Source organism: Odocoileus virginianus, unplaced genomic scaffold, assembly GCF_023699985.2.
Source record: "Odocoileus virginianus isolate 20LAN1187 ecotype Illinois unplaced genomic scaffold, Ovbor_1.2 Unplaced_Scaffold_12, whole genome shotgun sequence".
Classification (NCBI taxonomy): domain Eukaryota; kingdom Metazoa; phylum Chordata; class Mammalia; order Artiodactyla; family Cervidae; genus Odocoileus; species Odocoileus virginianus.
The window spans coordinates 568883-588346 of NW_027224274.1; the positions used below are offsets into that span (position 1 = coordinate 568883).

The following is a 19464-nucleotide window of genomic DNA, read 5'->3' on the forward strand; positions in this document are numbered from 1 at the left end:
ATTTATTATGTATATGCATCACCTTTTGATCTAACTTTCCTAATTCTAGGACTCTGTCTCAAAGATATATTTATGGGGAACTATACTCAAAATTTTGTAATAACCTATAAGGGAAAAGAATCTGAACATATGTAACACAGTTATATATAACACAGTTATGTGTATATACATGTACATATATATAGAATCATTTTGCTGTATACCTGAAAATAATACAACATTGTAAACCAACTCTACTTCAAAAAAATTTTTTTAATATATATATTGACCAAAATATGAAGTGACATATGGACACAGTTTTTATTGAGGCATTATTTATACTAGTAAAAGACAGAAAACAATCCAAATGTCCATCTCTAAGGGGACAGTTAGAGTAAACTAGGATGCATCCACAAAATGGAGCCCTACATAGCTACAAAAAGAAATAAGAAAGTCCTACTGATATGGAAGGAAAGTTATGACCAACCTAGACAGCATATTAAAAAGCAGAGACATTATTTTGCCAACAAAGATCCGTCTGGTCAAGGCTATGGTTTTTCCAGTGGTTATGTATGGATGTGAGAGTTGGACTGTGAGGAAAGCTGAGTGCCGAAAAATTAATGCTTTTGAACTGTGGTGTTGGAGAAGACTCTTGAGAGTCCCTTGGACTGCAAGGAGATCCAACCAGTCCATCCTAAAGGAGATCAGTCCCGGGTGTTCATTGGAAGGACTGATGCTGAAGCTGAAACTCCAATACTTTGGCCACCTCATGCGAAGAGTTGACTCATTGGAAAAGACCCTGATGCTGGGAGGGATTTGGGGCAGGAGGAGAAGGGGACGACAGAGGATGAGATGGCTGGATGGCATCACTGACTCGATGGGCATGAGTTTGAGTGAACTCCGGGAGTTTGTGATGGACAGGGAGGCCTGGCGTGCTGCGATTCATGGGGTCACAAAGAGTCGGACACGACTGAGAGACTGAAGCTGAACTGAACTGATATGGAGGGATGACCAAGATACATTATGGAGCGAAAAACAAGGGGCAGCCTGGTGTGCAGTATGGACAAAGTGCTGTTTTTTAATCTGAGGAAAGGGGTGAAATATATATGTGCATTTTCTATAGTTTTTGAAAGAAACCTTGAAAAGATAAGCCAGAAACTAATTTAAATGGTTACTTATAAGGTGAGGTAGGGAAGCAAGACTGAGGGTGTGCCTTATCACATAGTTTTGAGTTTGGAAAGATTTTAATGTTTTATGTAATTTTCAAAAATGAAAGAAAAAGAGCAAAGGCAATCCCTAAAAATGGAAAGGAAACCAAAACAAATGGAGAAAGAGATGTGATTATTTTTGAGTGATTGAGAAGACTCAAATATTTTTCCTTCCTAAAAGATAGTTCTTTGATATAAATAGGTTGCCTTGTTTTCACTACAGGTATCTGGCAGAGGGAAGCTGTGGAATTCCATTTTACTGTGAAGAATTGCTTAAAAACCTAGACCATCACAGGGTACTCATTTTCCAAGCAATGGAGTCTGAGGAAAAGACAAATGTGACCTGGAATAACCTGTTCAGTAAGTCCTGTGATGATGGTTCTTTCTCTCACTCTCCTTCTGAAGAGAGGGTGGCAAGAGACGGCTTTTCCATAGGCTTCTTCCTAAAAGGGTTTGAGGAGGCAGTGAATGTTGGGCTTGATATCCCAGAATGTGAGAGAACTTAACATTGCCGGGGTCTCACTGAACTGAGAGAAAGAATGTCGACCTGTAATAGAAATAAAAGAATGGGGAACACATGTAAATCCATGGCTGATTCATATCAATGTATGGCAAAAACCACTACAATATTGTAAAGTAATTAGCCTCCAACTAATATAAATAAATGGAAAAAAAAATTTAAAGATTGAAAAAAGAAGAAATGAAAGAACACCAGAGAATCTTAAAGCCCAGAATCAGAACTGATGAAGGATGTGGATGTTATCAGGGAAAAAGAATAACTGGTTTTCTAGAGGTAAAATGATTATCTCAGAGTGAATTGTCAACAAGCTTCTCATGGTAGACAGGCAGAAGGATGAATTTTGAGATAATGGCACAAAGAGACCAGGTGGAATTTTTAAGAAAATGGTTTTGTTGAAGGGAGAAGGGTGGGGGTTGGGGAAAGGGGTACAGATGCAAGCTGGGGTGCAGAGGATTAGGATTAATGTGAATGATAGGAAAATGTCTGGGGTGGGTATGCTAGTTGTTCAGGGAGGTGGCAGTGATAAGGAGAAAAAATAATGTGCTCACAAAAAAGAACAGAAGGAACTATATTTAGAAGAAAGGAAGAAACTATATTTAGACACAAGGTTTAAGAGAGAGCATCTATGCTATGAAAAAAGAGTTAGAACAGTGCAATCAAAAGAAAATTTTGGCTTTGAAGTTAGGAGTCCAGATTTCAGTTCTCCATATGACATTTAATAGCTGATATTTAGGGATTAGTCACAACCTTTATTGCCAGCTACCTGCTCTATAATGTAGAATAGAGGAACTCAAATCTTTTCTCACTTATTAACTCAACAAAGGTCTATTGAGCACCTTTCCTGTGTCTTACACCACAGTAGGCATTCTGGGGATCTCTTTGAATATAAACCAAGTGACTGAATACAATAATACTTTGCTGCCTCGTTGAGTTTCTTTCATTAAACTTTTTGAGGTGGTCATAAATTTACATACAGTTGTAACAAGTATTGGCTTGGCCAATAAGTTCATTTGGGTTTTTCCATAAGGTGTTATGAGAAAACTCAAATGAACTTTTTGGCTAAAACAATAAGATGGAGAGATTCAATTAATATGTACCCTTTACCTGGTTTTCCCCCATAGTAACATCAGCAAGACTACAGAATAATATCACAACCGGGATATTAATATTGATACAGTCAAGATACATCATATTTTCATCACCACGAGGATCCCTCATGTTGGCATTACAGCCACCCCACTTCCCTCCCACCCACACTTCCTTCCCTGGTAATCACTAATCAGTTCTTCACATCTATAACTTTGTCACTTTAAGGGATTTTTATAAATGGAATAAGATAGTGTGTGTAATCCTTTGAGATTGTTTTTCACTCAGCGTAGCTCCCTGAGGATTATCTGGGTTCTTGTGTGTGTCGGTCGTTTGGTCTTAGTTGCTGAGTAGTGTCCTGTGGTATGGACATACCACAGGTTGTTTAGCCACTCACCTGTTGGAGGACACCTGGGCTGTATACGAAAAAAAGAATGCTAAAGAACATTACTGAGTCAACTGACAAAACTGGAATATGGACAGTAAAAGATGATAAGTACTTCTACTTACGTAAGAGAATTGTTATTCTGGGGGAGTTCAGAGTAAAGTATTTGGGAGTAAAAGGGCGTGATTTATACGACTTAATACTCAAATGAAATGCTTCTGAAAAATATGTACATAGAGAACAAAGGTATAGCAAATGGGGCAAAATGTTAACAACAGACGAATTTGAATAAAGATTAATAGTGTTATTCTTACAGCTTTTGATAGATTTGAAACTTACCAAATAAACAGACTTTTTAAAAACCAAACAACTTTTCGTGGTTTCCTATTGAATTTACAATGAAATCCAAACGCCCCACCTTGGACTGGAGACCCCTGTGGGAGCTGCCTTCCACCCCCTCTGTGGTCGCACCAACATTCTGAAATCTGCTCCAGCCACATCTCTGCGCCTCCAACACCCTGAGTTCCTGGTTGCTCCCCTCCTCAGCTGTTTTGCATACCTACTTCCTCTTCCCTTACCTCAGGTGTCATCACCTCAATCACTTTCTCTGACCATGCCTTGCTTAAGGAAGACCTTCCCCATTCTGAGCTTTCTCATTAGTCTCTATCACTGTGTTTCTTTGTTCACAAAACTGAGTCACATTATGAGGTTATCCTATTAATTTATTTATCTGTTGGTTATTTGTCTTCCACTGTGAGAATGTCAGCTCCCTGAGGCAGGAAGTTTTATATACTCCTGAATCTCCAGTCCTAGGATGGCCTGTACCTAAAGGTCTTGTACCTAGAGCGATAAAAGAATGGTTATCACAGTGCTAGGTCCTGGAAAGGGAGATTAAAAAGCATAGAAGAGCGTGGATCAAGTCGTGTTCTTTATATATTTTTGGCTGTGTGGCTTGTAGGGTCTCAATTCTCTGACCAGGAGTTGAACCTGGGCTACAGTAGTGAAAATGCTGAATACTAACCACTAGACTTACCAGGAGACTCCCTGTCAAGTCAGATTCTTAATCCCTATTCTCTTACCCCCATGACGCATGCACACACCTGACCCCTTTTTTGGTATGCTACCCTTCACTTGCTTCCCCGATCCTGAACTCTTCCTTTGCCCCTCTTGCCTCGCTGACCAGTCCTCAGATGGGCTCCTCCCCCTGGGTCTGTGTTCAGAGGAGAGCATTCTTCACATTCCATCCTCAACCTTTCTCTTTGCTGACTCAGTACTCTGTCTCCACTTGTTTTCAGTTTTTCATTTATTTTCCAGCCTTCTATGTGTGAAGTGCACATGTGAGTATGTGTGTGTTTGTGTACGTAATATCCAACTTAATTTCACTCTTAATTCCAGACCCATATTTGCAATTGCCCATTGGACTGTCCTATACATCCCAGTGAACTCAACAGATGTAAAATGTAGTGCATTACCTCCCTTCCATACTGCATCTCCTCTTATATTTCCCAGCTTGATTACTGGCAACACTAATGTCTCTCTCACCTCCATCACTATCTTGCCTAGGTCTCATTTTCTCAATATCATCAGTTTTCTTTGCATTATCACTTGCATAATCCTATCCATCTTCACTTCCTGATATTCCATTGTCATAGTTTCTTACACACCTTCCTAGTCTCTTGCCTGTCCTCCCTGCTTCCAGTGTTATCTTCCTAAAAATAGTTGGTTGGATCACTACTATCCAACTTGGGATATTTCCCCATTGTCCGTGGAACAAAAGTCCAAGCTTCACAGTGTGGTATTGAATGCACTGCACACTCTGGTCTCTAAGTGCATACATCTCCTGCAGTAATGTGGCACTCCAGCACTTCACCCACTGTGGCCTCTTTACATTTCCCTACATTGCAAAGTGCTCATGGCTTCTGTGCTTTTGCGTTGATCACCCTTCTATTTTCTACTTGGAATATCCCTTCCTTCTTTAAGGTTCAACCGAAATATTTCTTCCTCTATGAAGCCTTCCTGAATCTACTGACTGAATTAATTGTCCTTTATTCTCTGTTCCTCTTTGCTCTTTAGCTCTTAAGTCACTTTTCCTGTTTGATGATTAGTTACCTAAATATCAGTTTCCATAAATCTTAAAATCCTTGAGGGCTGAAAGCATGCATTAGCCACATTTATAGCCTTCACAGGTTCTGATGCATAAAAAGTCTATACTGTGTTATGAACCCTCCAACACTTACCATCTGTGCCTACTCATGTGGCACTTGTTTACTGTCTGGTTATCTGACTCTCTGTGTATATACCTTTTCTTTCCAGGAGTTCAGGAACTTTGTTATGGTCACCCTCGTATTTCCACATCACCTATCTCAGTGTCTTGCATGTGGTGACCCAAGGATGAAAGAGCAGATAAAACCAAGGAGGGTCCTGGAATGCAGGAACGGAAAAACCAGACCCTTATCATCCTTCCCTCCCCCCATGTTGTAACTATTAATGGATTTCAGGTCCTCCTGAGCAGTATAACCTGTCTCCCCTCCTACCCCATAGGGAGAAGGTATTTGCCTTACTCTTCCCCCCCCCACCCAGTATATGTGCCTCATCCAATCAGCAAATGACCTGCAAGACCCCTATCCCACTCCTTGTACCCTGGGTATAAAAGTGGACTAAGGACCCCTGTTCAACGTCAGTTCTCCCTTGAGCTGGCCTGCTGTTCTAACAGCGTCTCCCACTCTAATAAACTTTATTTCCCTCTCATTCTGTCTCATGTCTGGAAATTCTTTTCCAACCCGTGCCCGGACCATGACATTGCAACTCAAGTGTTAATGAATGACTGGAGGGACAAATAAGTAATACATTTTGGAGTGCCAGGAGAAAAAATTACTATGCAAGTTTATATTCAAACTTCATTCTTAATATCTTTCTTTTATTAAAAAATGAGTTCTTAAAATTTTTTTTTAATTTATTTTTGGCTGCACTCAGTCCTTGTTGCTTTGTGCAGGCTTTCTCTTGTTGTGGCAAGTGGGGTTACTCAGTTGTGGTTTGTGGGCTTCTCACTGCAGTGACTTTTCTTATTGCAACACTCAGACTCTAGTGTACAGGCTCAGTAGTCTGCCAGGGGGGCTTAGTTGCTCCAAGGTATGTGGTATCTTAATTCCTGGCCCAGAGATCCAACCCGTGTTCCCTGCATTGGTAGGTGGATTCTTAACCGTTGCACCACCAAGGAAGTCCCTAATATCTCTTTCTGACAATAACCAATCTTAAGGAGAGTACAGTCTTCTACAGAATATGCTTGCCTCGGAGTGTGGGTATTTCAGTGTGAATACAAGTATATACTGTAAGTATGCATATAAGTATATCGTATATAGTAGGTATGGGCTTCCCAGGTGGTGCTAGTGGTCAAGAACCTGCCTGCCAATGCAGGAGACATGAGACACCAGTACAATCCCTGGGTCGTGAAGATCCCCTGGAGGAGGGCACAGCAATGCTTGCCTGGAGAATCTTCAGGGATAGAGGAGCCTAGTGGGCTAAGGTCTATACAGTTGCAAAGAGTCGGATGTGACTGAAGTGATTTAGCATGCATGCACGTATAGTAAGTATAAACTGCAAGATACATCCTGATAATCTTTGAATCAAATTTTTGGAAAACTGCATGTATTATGGAAGACGTTCAGTTGTTATTACCAATCCTTTTTTTCTTGGGCAGGGGAGGGAAAGAAAAACATGTTTTGAGTAAATTTTGATTTTCATATGTCAGCTTTACTTAAAACAGTATTCCAGAATACTTCAGGGGCTGGCACACATCTCTGCCTGCTCTTTCTCATGTGAGACCCATCTTGAAGTTTATTGGAAAAACCCAGAAAATAATAGCGCAATGACTTTCAACTTTTCTTCCCTTATACCTCTCTATAGAGAACTTTGCTAAGCCAACAGAGGATTTAAAAATGTTTACTTTCGGTGTTGAGGAGGAAAATGAAGAAGTCTGTAACCTCGCTAGCGGTGTCAGATTGAAAAACTTGTCACCACCAGCATCATTAAAAGGTAAAGAAAATGTGACATGGTATTCATTTTCCAGGACCTAGATTTTCCTCTTGCTTTCTTTAGGATGCTTCAACAAAGGAGAAAGTGAGAGGGTAACAGGCAGGAAGGCCAGGGGTCTCCAAATGAGGAAACAGGCTGCAAGTGTCAGACATTTTTTTCTCTCTCTCTTAAGTGGCAGGAGGAAACAAACTACAAGTGTTAGATTTTTTCCCCTTCTCTATACAAATTTAAAAAGAGGTTTCTTTTAAAATTCTGTGTTGCCATGACAACACCTGGTTCCACCTGAACTTAACTTTTCTCAAACCTTGAGCTAACCAATGCATTTTTCTTATGGAAATGTTTTTCTTAAGCTATGTTAATGAACTATGTATTTATCCTTAGACGGTCTTCAAGTTGGTTCTGCCTAAGACTCAGAGCTGACTTGACAAACCAGTATGGTTTACTCATGCAAATATTCTCTTAAGCTATGTTAATAAGACTGTATTTGCTTGAAAACCTGCCTTTCTTCAAAATTCATGTCAATCATTTTACGGCCCAGGATGACTCCCCTGGTGCCAATGTCATCTCAAAATGCATGTTGTGGATGAGGGGCCTGGTGCCAGTCTGAGTATTGAGACATCTCCTTTCTCTAATTAGCAGCTTGCTAGTAGCTATCCCTGTAGCTCAAATGGTAAAGAATCTGCCAGCAAAGCAGGAGACCAGGGTTTGATCCCTGGGTCAGAAAGATCCTCTGGAGAAGGAAATGGCAATCCACTCCAGTTATTCTTGCCTGAAGAATTCCATGGGCAGAGAAACCTGGCAGGCTACAGTTTGTGGGGTCACAAAGAGTCGGACACAACCGAGCAACTAACAGACACACACAGTAGCTATGGACTGGCTAAAGACTAGCAGGAGGGCCACTCTTTCTGCCCCCTTCTGATGTCTATGTCAGAAGCTTTCTCTATCTCTTTTATACTTTAATAAAACTTTATTACACAAAAGCTCTGAGCGATCAAGCCTCGTCACTGGCCCTGGATTGAATTCTCCTCCAGAGGCCAAGAATCCCAGCCTCTTGCGCAGCTCTGTGGATAGGTTGAGGAGTTCATATTTTGTCCTGATGTGGGTGATACAATAGAAGGACATACTGGTCAAGAGCCCAGGAAGTTATGGGACCTTTGATAGTCAAGCTTAGGCAAAAAGATGGAATTGGAGCTAGGAGCTCTCTGCCACTTGGTCTTGATCATAGAGATAATAATGAGTTGTCACAAGGATAAATGAATGCTGGAGCAGATAGAGAAATTTTATTGCCAGGAAGTTCCAGGAGAAAGGGTAGCTAGTGAAGAAGATAGAGAATGACCCACTGGAGAAGTCAGCACAGAACATGGAAGTCAGGCCCTGCTCCTTTTTATTTTTTGGTTGCACTGTGCAGTTTGTAGGATCTTAATTCCCCAGCCAGGGATTGAACCCAGGCTTTTGGCAGTGAAAGCCCAGAGACCTAACCACTGGACTGACAGGAAATTCCTGGGTCCTTCTCCTTCTGACCACTGTGGCCTACCGTGACCTCTCCTCTCCTCACACACCCCTGTCACATTTTAACACAAAATCAGAACACCTTGAAATTGATCTTATTGCCGTGGCCAATGGGACATGCATATTTTTAGGTCATAGCATCTCCATCTTTTGTACTCCTGAGTGCTATCTGCTAAGTAGGTACTAAGCAAATACTTCTTTTGGTTTAGCTCAACTGGCTATAGTTTTGTGAACAAGAACTGTACAGCCGGACAGTTGTCCATTTCTCGAATTCATTTGATAAAGACAGATGACTAATTCCCTATTTGTGTGACTTTCTACCTGCAGAAATCTCTCTGGTCCAGCTGGATAGCATGAGCCTGTCCCACCAGATGTTGGTGAGATGTGCTGCTATCATTGGCCTAACTTTCACTACAGAGCTGTTGTTTGAGATTCTCCCTTGTTGGGACATGAAGATGATGATAAATGCCCTGGCAACCCTTGTGGAATCCAACATCTTTGATTGTTTCCAGAATGGCAAGGAGCTCCGAATGGCCCTAGAAAAGAATGCAGCTTCATTTGAGGTGAATTATCGATCCCTTTCTCTGAAGCCGCTCATTGAAGGAATGGGTGAGTAGAGCCTGGAAATGAATCATCTTGATAAAAGAACAGATCTGTGTTTTGTAGCAGAGGCTGACTTATTATCCGTGGTGTCTCTGTCCTCTCTAGATCATGGTGAGGAGGAGGAGCTCCGTGAACTGGAAAGTGAGGTGATTCAGTGCCACATCATTCGATTCTGCAGCCCAATGATGCAGAAAACAGCCTATGAGCTATGGTTGAAGGACCAGAAGAAAGCGATGCACTTGAAATGTGCCCGCTTTCTGGAGGAAAACGCCCACAGGTGTGACCCCTGCCGAAGTGGAGACTTCGTCCCCTTCCATCACTTCGCAGTGGACATCCGGCTCAACACTTTGGACTTGGATACCATTAGGAAGATGGCTAAGTCCCATGGATTTCAAAGTAAACTTTTTTCATTCCTAATTAGTTCTAATTATTCCTGGGGAAAACAAAGGCAAGACCTAAAGGGGTAGATCTAGACCATGAGGGTTGCAAGTCTTCTTCTGACTCAGACGCCACAAATGATGAGACTTAAGCAGTGTAGATCAGCGAGGCAGGGAGAGTTGAGGAGTGTACATGCAACTGAGTTGGCAGAACCAATCTCACTGTGAGATTGTCAGGGTGGATATGGGGATAAGGACTCTGGTAGAAATGAGGTATGACCAGAGCTCAAATTATAATTTCCAAAGGGGTAAAACAGACAATCACATCAAGGGGTGGAACCCAAGGAGGGGAGCATGATCTAAGAGGGAGTAATGTTTCTTGCAGATAAGAATGCTGTTGCTCTGTGTAGTTTGAAACAAGGTTCCAGTGGAAAAGGAGTGTGAGTGGGAGAGAATTAGCCAGGACTAAACAGGTCAGGGTCCCAGAAAAGAGCGCTTGGGTTCAGGACAGGGATTCATGATGTTAAAATTTGTACCAAGTACCAAGATACAATGAATGTTGCAATCCAAAGTGAGGCAAATAGATGAATGTACAAAGGAAATAGTTGAGAATCAGTTATTATCTTGGATCCCTCATCCACATTCAAGACATGAAATGAGGAAGAGCGTGGAGAGGGCTGGGATTTGTGGGGAGACTTGGCAAGAACTGAGGAGTAACTGTGTACCCCCAAGTGGCTTGCTTCCTTCATCACCCCAACCCTAGAAAGGTGTCTCCTTTGAAGTTGCTTGGAGGATACAGAAAACCTCATACCTAATGAAGCCAGAGTGCCCTGTGGCTGCAACAGGATCAGCCTGCCATCCCAGAGTTTGGGAAAGGATTTATTTATCCCATAAATAAGATATAACTCACCTGGGAGAAAAAGTCAGCCTGCTGCCATTTTAAGTCGCTCCCAAGAGTACCCGTAAGAGTGAGAGAAGACCCCTATTAGTGGAGTGTTAGAATAAAACAAACATTAAGAGAGCAGGCAATGGAGAGCTAAAGAAGATGCATGACCAAATCAAGGTAGCTTCAGTGAAGGACCCCAATGTAGGGCTACAGTCAAAGCACCAGTGAAGGTATTCATAGGAGAGAGTTGACTGACAAGAGATAAAAGGGAAAGAATATTCCAGACTCTCTGGAATCAGAGCTGGTCTTCAGCAGGCTGGCTAGGGCCACCAGAGAAAACAACTTGAGTTACTTCAGGTTCTCCAATACACCATAACTTTCACTCTGGAACATATATGGTGGCGTGTCTCTGAGAAATGCCTGCTGATGTCCATTCATCAGCACCTTCAGCTGAGTGAGGCTAGGGCTCAACTATTTCCCTTATCAGAATTTTTCACCTATTTAGAAGGGTGTCAACTAGATATCTTTAAATAAAGACATTTTTTATAAACTCAAAATGGATTAAAGATCTAAATGTAAGGCCAGAAACTATAAAACTCCTAGAGGAGAACATAGGCAAAACACTCTCCGACATAAATCACAGCAAGATCCTCTATGACCCACCTCCCAGAATATTGGAAATAAAAGCAAAAATAAACAAATGGGACCTAATGAAACTTAAAAGCTTTTGCACAACAAAGGAAACTATAAGCAAGGTGAAAAGACAGCCTTCAGAATGGGAGAAAATAATAACAAATGAAGAAACAGACAAAGGATTAATCTCAAAAATATACAAGCAACTCCTGAAGCTCAATTCCGGAAAAATAAATGACCCAGTCAAAAAATGGGCTAAAGATCTAAACAGACATTTCTCCAAAGAAGACATACAGATGGCTAACAAACACATGAAAAGATGCTCAACATCACTCATTATCAGAGAAATGCAAATCAAAATCACAATGAGGTACCATTACACACCAGTCAGAATGGCTGCTATCCAAAAGTCTACAAGCAATAAATGCTGGAGAGGGTGTGGAGAAAGGGAACCCTCTTACACTGTTGGTGGGAATGCAAACTAGTACAGCCGTTACGGAGAACAGTGTGGAGATTCCTTAAAAAACTGGAAACAGAACTGCGATATGACCCAGCAATCCCACTGCTGGGCATACACACCGAGGAAACCAGATCTGAAAGAGACACGTGCACCCCAATGTTCATCACAGCACTGTTTATAATTGCCAGGACATGGAAGCAACCTAGATGCCCATCAGCAGACGAATGGATAAGGAAGCTGTGGTACATATACACCATGGAATATTACTCAGCCATTAAAAAGAATTCATTTGAATCAGTTCTAATGAGATGGATGAAACTGGAGCCCATTATACAGAGTGAAGTAAGCCAGAAAGATAAAGACCAATACAGTATACTAACGCATATATATGGAATTTAGAAAGATGATAATGATAACCCTATATGCAAAACAGAAAAAGAGACAGATGTACGGAACAGACTTTTGGATTCTGTGGGAGAAGGCGAGGGTGGTATGTTCTGAGAGAATAGCATTGAAACAAGTATACTATCAAGGGTGAAACAGATCACCAGCCCAGGTTGGATGCATGAGACAAGTGCTCAGGGCTGGTGCACTGGGAAGACCCAGAGGAATCGGGTGGAGAGGGAGGTGGGAGGGGGGATCAGGATGGGGAACACATGTAAATCCATGGCTGATTCATGTCAATGTATGACAAAAACCACTACAATATAAAAAAATAATAAAAATAAACCATTTATTTAAAGCAAAAATAAATAAATACATTTTTTAGATTTCCTGAAAGTTTTACCATAAAAACAATGGTCCCAAGGCCTACTGTCCTGCATTCATATGTTCAGTAGTTCGTCTCTTTTTTTTTAAGGTTTTTTTTTTTTTTTTTGGTGTGGGCCATTTTCAGTGGTTATATATGGATATGAGAGTTGGACCATAAAGAAGGTTGAGCACCAAAGAATTGATGCTTTCAAATTGTGGTGCTGGAGAAGACTCTTGAGAGTCCTTGGATTGCAAGGAGATCAAACCAGTCAATCCTAAAGGAAATCACCCTGAATATTCATCAAAAGGATATCAGTGATGCTAAGCTCTAATACTTTGTCCACCTGATGCAAAGAGCTGACTCACTGGAAGAAACCTTGATGCTGGGAAAGATTGAGGGCAGGAGGAGAAGGGGCAACAGAGGATGAGATGGTTGGATGGCATCACCAACTCAATGAACATGAGTTTGAGCAAACTCTGGGAGATAGTGAAGGACAGGGAAGCCTGGCATGCTGCAGTCCATGGGGTCACAAAGAGTCAGACAGGACTTAGCGACTGAATAACAAAATTTTTAAAGCCTTTTATTGAATTTGTTACGATGTTGCTTATGTTGTTTTTGTTGGCCATGAGACATGTGGGATCTTAGCTCCCCAACCAGGGATGGAACCTGTACCCCCTGCATTGGAAGGTGAAGTCTTAACTGCTGGACCGTGAGGGAAGTCACAAGGGCAAATATTGTTAACTTAGTTCTTCTTTCTAGTCATTACCTCCATATGCTAAGTGATATGTTAATGCTGCTTTTTAAAAAATCAAATTCTGACATCACCTGTTTTAATCTTGCTATGGTAGGTGAAAATCTAACTTTATTACAGCACTCTTGGGCAACTCTCTCCCAATATTGTTATAGCACTATCATTAGATAAATTAATCAAGTATCTACATTATTAAGATTATGTAACTGCTGTTACAGAACTAAGTAATATACTGTGAATAGATTTCTTTAAAAAAGTTCATTTTTCCTAGAGTTTTTATGAAATTTCCTTTTTGCAATGTCTTTGCTATAATATCCTGTTTCAGTCTTGGCTGAAAGCAAAAACAAAGACATTTGTTGTCGCCAAATCTCCCCTAAGTGTGAGGTATGCTTTTAAGTAATGCTGGAGAAGGGCATGTTAATATCATATGAGTTTCAAGAACACAGCACCAGGTATGCATCAGATAGTGAAGAAGTTCCCTTTTCAGTTCTCTGTCAATCCTGACTCCTTCCTAAAAACTTATTTTCTAAGTCTTGATCCAATCTAAGGATGGACAGCCCATGGGCTTCCTCCTGGGTTCTGTCCTTCCACTTGCTCCACCTAATTCTTCAGGGACCTCTCCTCTCATTCCTTTGATCTTCTCAATATGCGATTTTCTCATTCAACATTTCATTTACTCATTTGGTAAATATTTATTGAGTTTCTTACATGTGCCAGAGGTGGTTTTAGGCACATCGATAGAGCAGTAGGAGCCAGCAAAATGGGCAGCCAGTGAGGAAAGAAATCAAGGGAATGGGTGTTGCGGAAGCTGCTAAAGGCAAGGGGAGGTCAGTTGTTGCAAATGCTGCCAAGAGGTGTCATGAGGTGCAGACAAAGCATAATGTTTGGATTTGGCACCTTGTTTTTACTGGTAACTCTAACAAGCAAGTTTTAGAGGAGTAGGAGGGTAAAGGTATGATTCAGTTTATTCAGCTTCTATTCACTAGAGTTGAATTAGACAGCAGACTAGGAAAGTGAAAGTCGCTCAGTCTGATTCTTTGCGACCCCATGGACTGTACAGTCCATTGAATTTTCCAGGCCAGAATACTGGAGTGGGTAGCCTTTCCCTTCTCCAGGGGATCTTCCGAACTCAGGAATCAAACCCAGGTCTCCCACATTGCAGGCGGATTCTTTACCAACTGTGCTATTAGGGAAGCTAGACAGCAGACTAGGAGAGGTGGACAAATTAATCTTTATATAGTGTGACAAAGGATGATGATAGAGATCTGAATGGGGTCATTGGACACACAAGTTGGGGCACTAATTCTAAGGACAAAGGCACAGAAGGCTTTCAGAAGAAGGTGATAGTAGATGCTAAGACTGCACTGTATAAATTAAAAGATCCGTGGAGTAATGCATTTATCTTGGAGTCTGGAGGCCTCTATCACTAACAGATGTATGATCTGAGACAAGGCCTTTCTGCTCTCTAGGATTCTTCCCTCTCCTTGAATGGAGAAGTAGCTAGATTCAACAATCCTCATTTGTTTTCTGTTTTAAGATCTTTATGACATTTTCTAAACTATTGCAGTCTGGATAGACTGAAGGTTTTAAATTCAAGGGTCTCTGCCCTTAAGTTATTCCCCTTTTGGGGGTATTCCAATAAATGTCTATTTCTCTATTAGAAGCTGACATCACTTTCTTCAGCATCATTAATTTATACTTTGAGTTGTGCTTAGTTGCTTCAGTCGTGTCCAACTCTTTGTGGCCCCATGGGTTGCAGCCTGCCAGGTTCCTCTGTCCATGGGGATTCTCCAGGCAAGAATACTAGAGTGGGTTGCCATGCCCTCCTCCAGGATACTTTGAGTAAATTATGATTGTTTTATCATCCAAAACAAACCCCAATATTTCAATGGGTTAACACAATAGAAGGATAGTTTTTTCCTGCCTAGGTAATGATCCAATGAGCATTTTGACAATGAGCCTTGTTCACAGTCAGTCAGGGACCCAGGCTCCTTCTGTGTTGTGGGTTTGCTATCCCTTAGATCTCCACAATTAATTTGTTTTCCTGTGAAAGGAGGTGGTGAAGATATCTAACCATCTCAATTCAGAGGTGACATATATTATTTCTGATGGAATCCCATTTTTAAATTTAACACATGGCTTCACTTAAGACTGAATGAAGAATGAATGTAATAGGAGGAAATTCCGTGGTGGTCCAGTGGTTAGGACTCACTTGTTGCTTTCACTGACATGGGCTTGGGTCCATTCCCTGGCCAGGGAATTGAGATCCTGCAAGCTGCACAGCACGACAGGGACCAAAAAGGAAAAAGAAAAAGATGCAAAAGGGACTGAGAAATGTAGATCCTGGCTAGGCAACAACAATTTTCTTGTGGAAGGGGAACAGGAAGCTTCAGTATACCCTAGACATCTCTGCCACACTATCATTTCAGTGACTGATACAACTCACTTGTTTGTTAATTTTCCAGCTGAAGAAGAGATCACTTTTTCCAGAATAGAGACGTCTAAGAAATCTGAACTATTTTCTGAAAACCTCAGGTACAGTCATCTATAATTGTTTAGAAAGTAGAGCATAAACAATTGGCATTAAATTCAGACAAGTGTTAGAATCATTTGTTTGGTCAGTACTCTGGCTCTTTAAGGCAGAAGTCAGAAGGTTTTGTCTTAGTCTAATCAGTCATTGTGTAACTGAGCAGGATCCTGGTGGGCCCTTCCCAAGACAGACCGCAGCCCCCACCCCACCCCGTGTCCTCTGCTATATGTAACTCCTCTCTGAAAATACGCAGATAGTAATATCTGATTCATACTTCCTGAGTTATTTTACGGATGCTAAAACCTACCAAATGGAAGAAATCTACATTAGAGTTGTTTTTTTTTTTTTTTTGTCCACACTGTGTGGGATGTGGGATCTTATTTCCCTGACCACCTGAGCTCCCTGCAGTGGAAGCTCGGAGTCTAAACCACTATACCACCAGGGAAGTCCCTACATTAGGTTTTCTTATCTTGCTCTTTTATTTGTTTTAAAAAATATTTTCATATCAAATCCTATCTATATCTACAAATTATTACTCCTATTTATTTCTGCATTTGGACAGTTCTGAAGAAATAAGAGAAAAGATCTTGAGTTTCTTTGATATCATTATAACAAAAATGAGGACATCTGAAGATGATGTCATCCCTTTGGAATCTTGCCAGTGTGAGGAGATCCTAGAGATTGTCATCATGCCTCTGGCTCACCATTTTCTTGCTTTGGGAGAAAACAACAAAGCCTTATATTACTTCCTAGAACTTGTGTCTGCTTATCTCGTCTTGGAAGATAATTATATGGTAAGCTGTTTCTACCCAGATCACCTCCGTCCTTGAGACAACTTACAGACCAGAGAGCCAGAAGGGAAGCTCTAGTTTTTGTTTTTGTTTTTGCTTTTAATTACTTCGTGTTCTTGATTCCTGCCAGCACCCTCTTCCTTTGAAAATCAAATTGCTCGAAGGCAAATGACCTGAGATTAAAAAAAGTCAGAACAAACCGCAACTACCATTATACATTATATTGCCACCTTTGGAAACTTGCTATGGATTGTCTACCTATATGAGACTCTGGTCTCAACTCTTCAGTTTCAGTAGAGACTTCCTCAGTAATGTCCCAGTTGCATTTGCCCTCTGTCTTCCCCAAATATCTGTCAGCACAATACCTGTAGGTCTTTGAATAAGAACAAATCTAGTTTTACTCTTGTGATCTCTGAAGGGGCTCACTCACTTTGATCTTCATGTAATTTGTGCTAAATTATCATACATACCTTTAGGCTAACCAAAGCACTAGTGAATGTTTCTCCAGGATAACTGTAAATAAGTTTCAGGGCAATACGCCTTTAGAAATGTGGGGATTCGGTACATATAATTAAATGAAAGAATTCATTGTTAAGTTGGGAAGCCCTGAACTGAATAAAGATAAACAGGTTTCTGTACTACAGATATTCAGAGTGTTCATAGCTAAGATACACAGAAATCTCCCAGAGTGTTGGGCTAGGACTGGGACATATTATTTCTCTTAAACATATTTGACCTTAGATCACTTTTCATAGAGTAGCTGGCCGGACTAAGCTTCCATGAACTCATCTGAGGAAATGTCTTTCTGGGCCTTGCCTCATCTGACTTCCAGCCAGCTTCAGGAAGAGCTTCCCACACCTGAGTAGCTATGGTTGCCACCCTTCATGCCTGCACTGGTGGGCCAATCCAGATTTTATAGTTGTGGCCTAATTAACCCCTACACCTTAGATTTACATAAAATTTGTAAATTAAACTATTAAAAATGTCAGTAAGCTCTGGTTCTCTCAAGTATTCTGAAGGAAAGCCTCCTGTATGTATCTTATACACATATGTGAAGAAGAGGGTGATGCGGCCAGTGAATACCAGAAAGAGAAGGTTTAGGTAGCCTTGGGGGCCAACTTGCTGAGCCTGTGCTCACCCTCATCTCACTCTGCAGGGAGTGGTGAACGTTCAGGAAAACAAGGATTGCCAGAGCAGGGTCCCAAAATGTGCCATTTGCATCGCCCTCTCCCAGCAAAGAAACCTTGTTCCCCTCTTTCAGCCTCTGCACATACCACTTAGACTGCGTGAGACTTGGGGGCATCGTCTCACCTTGTTTTACTCTTCAAGTCTGAGCTTGCCTTGGTGTTCACATGTGCCAAGACTGTCTTAACAATGTTACATTGACGATGAAGTGACAAAGGTTGTTCAGGAGCTCAACTTTCTCTTCTACCTCCCAAAGATGGCCCTGACCAGAAAAAAAAAAGAAAGGAAACAGTTCATGATTCATTCCATAAGTAGAGACTGGCCTTCAGGGATGTGGGGATGGTCTCAGGAGCCATGAGTACATAGTTGGAAATGGGGAATTTGGGGATGGAATTACTTAAAGAGGGGAACTGCCTTGGGGAAAACTTCAGGTAAGACGTCTTATATGACAACACGAGGAAAGGAGATTTCTAGATTCGTCTTCCAGCATGAGAGATTCGGTGACCAAGATGGACATGAAGATGATATGTATCTTTAGCAGGAACTTTCTCCACCCCTCCTTTCTGACCAGGGGCTAAAGGCAGAGATGGGATGGGGAGCTACAGTGGTCCTGACTCCTTCAGTAGAGTTTGGGGCGGTGGCCCCTCTGTGGTCCTGATCCCTGTGACTCAACACTTTCTATTCATTGTGCTGGTTGCAGGCTTATCTATATTTGAATGAGGGAGAGAGGTTGCTGAAAATTCTCAAGAAGGACAAATCTTGGAGTAAGACTTTTGAATGGGCTACCTTTTTTACCCTCAAAGGTCAGGTAAGAAATCATTAGAAACGTGATTAATCTGTTATTTGTCACTGGGCTTTCCATAGAAGAAGTAATAGAAGTCATCCCTATACTTTCTACATCCTCCTCCCATCCTCTGCTACAGATCTTTTCCAAGATTCCAGGACCCCAAGGCCTACGACCCAAACCTCCTCACCATCACTTTCTGTGGCAAGATCTTCCTTAGCCTCTTAGTGGCAGCTTTATGAAATATTTTTTGTAACAACCTCCAAAAAAGGGACAGGAATAAGTAAACATTTTCTCAGAGATAGATTATGAACAATGAGGATGCAAAATCCTAGTCATTCAACCATCCTTCCACAGATATAACCAAGAAACATTTCAGATTATGCCAAGCACAGGGGGATTTTGTTCCTGGGCTTTAAATTACTTTTTGAAAAAAAAAAAGGATTCCTAAATTATGTATTTTTGGAACATATAAACCAAGCTTGGAATCATTGCCTTTTTCTTTCCTTTTTTCCCCTTTCTTCTCCCTCTAGGTCTGTTTCAACATGGGCCAGATGGTGCTTGCCAAAAAAATGCTGAGGAAGGCTCTGAAGCTCCTCAATAGAATCTTTCCTTACAACCTAATCTCCTTGTTTCTCCAGACTAGGGTTGAAAAAAACAGACACTTTCATTATGTGAATCAGAATCAGCAGGCCCAAGAGAGCTCACCTCCAGGGTAAGGAAAGAGCTGCAGAGAGCTAGGGGTCTCATCTCACTCCCCAAGAGGAGAGAGACCTACACATAGTCCAACAGTCCCCCAAAGAGTGGGCCTCTAACAGGTGCAAGGGGTCCCGATGGCTCACTGTGAGGGAGAGGTGGGGGGGCTCCCAGGCCAGGGCTGGGCTGCCTCAGAACAACTTAACAAGCAGCTTTTGCCAAAAGGAGTTCAGGTGTCAAAAACTCAAAGGAGCCCTTTGCAAGATGAACTCCAGTGCCTCCCCTACTCATCTCACCC

General features: G+C 41.5%; 1 protein-coding gene and 1 long non-coding RNA gene across 5 annotated transcripts in view; one reads left to right on the forward strand and one right to left on the reverse strand.

Moving 5' to 3' along the window:
* The window catches only part of ADCY10 (adenylate cyclase 10), an 84540-nt gene that overhangs the window by 46105 nt on the left and 18971 nt on the right, over positions 1-19464 (forward strand). For all 4 annotated transcript variants that reach the window (XM_070462750.1, XM_070462747.1, XM_070462749.1 and 1 more), the window contains 8 exons: positions 1411-1547; positions 7082-7210; positions 9047-9328; positions 9428-9718; positions 15646-15715; positions 16273-16504; positions 18387-18494; positions 19004-19185. In XM_070462750.1, coding sequence (XP_070318851.1) covers positions 1411-1547; positions 7082-7210; positions 9047-9328; positions 9428-9718; positions 15646-15715; positions 16273-16504; positions 18387-18494; positions 19004-19185 — 1431 coding nt within the window. The remainder of the gene's footprint in view (positions 1-1410; positions 1548-7081; positions 7211-9046; positions 9329-9427; positions 9719-15645; positions 15716-16272; positions 16505-18386; positions 18495-19003; positions 19186-19464) is intronic.
* Positions 282-18200, reverse strand: LOC139033504 (uncharacterized). The gene is made up of 2 exons (XR_011486055.1): positions 17813-18200; positions 282-1734 (listed from the first exon to the last, which is right to left on the reverse strand). It is a non-coding gene; the product is annotated as an uncharacterized lncRNA (long non-coding RNA).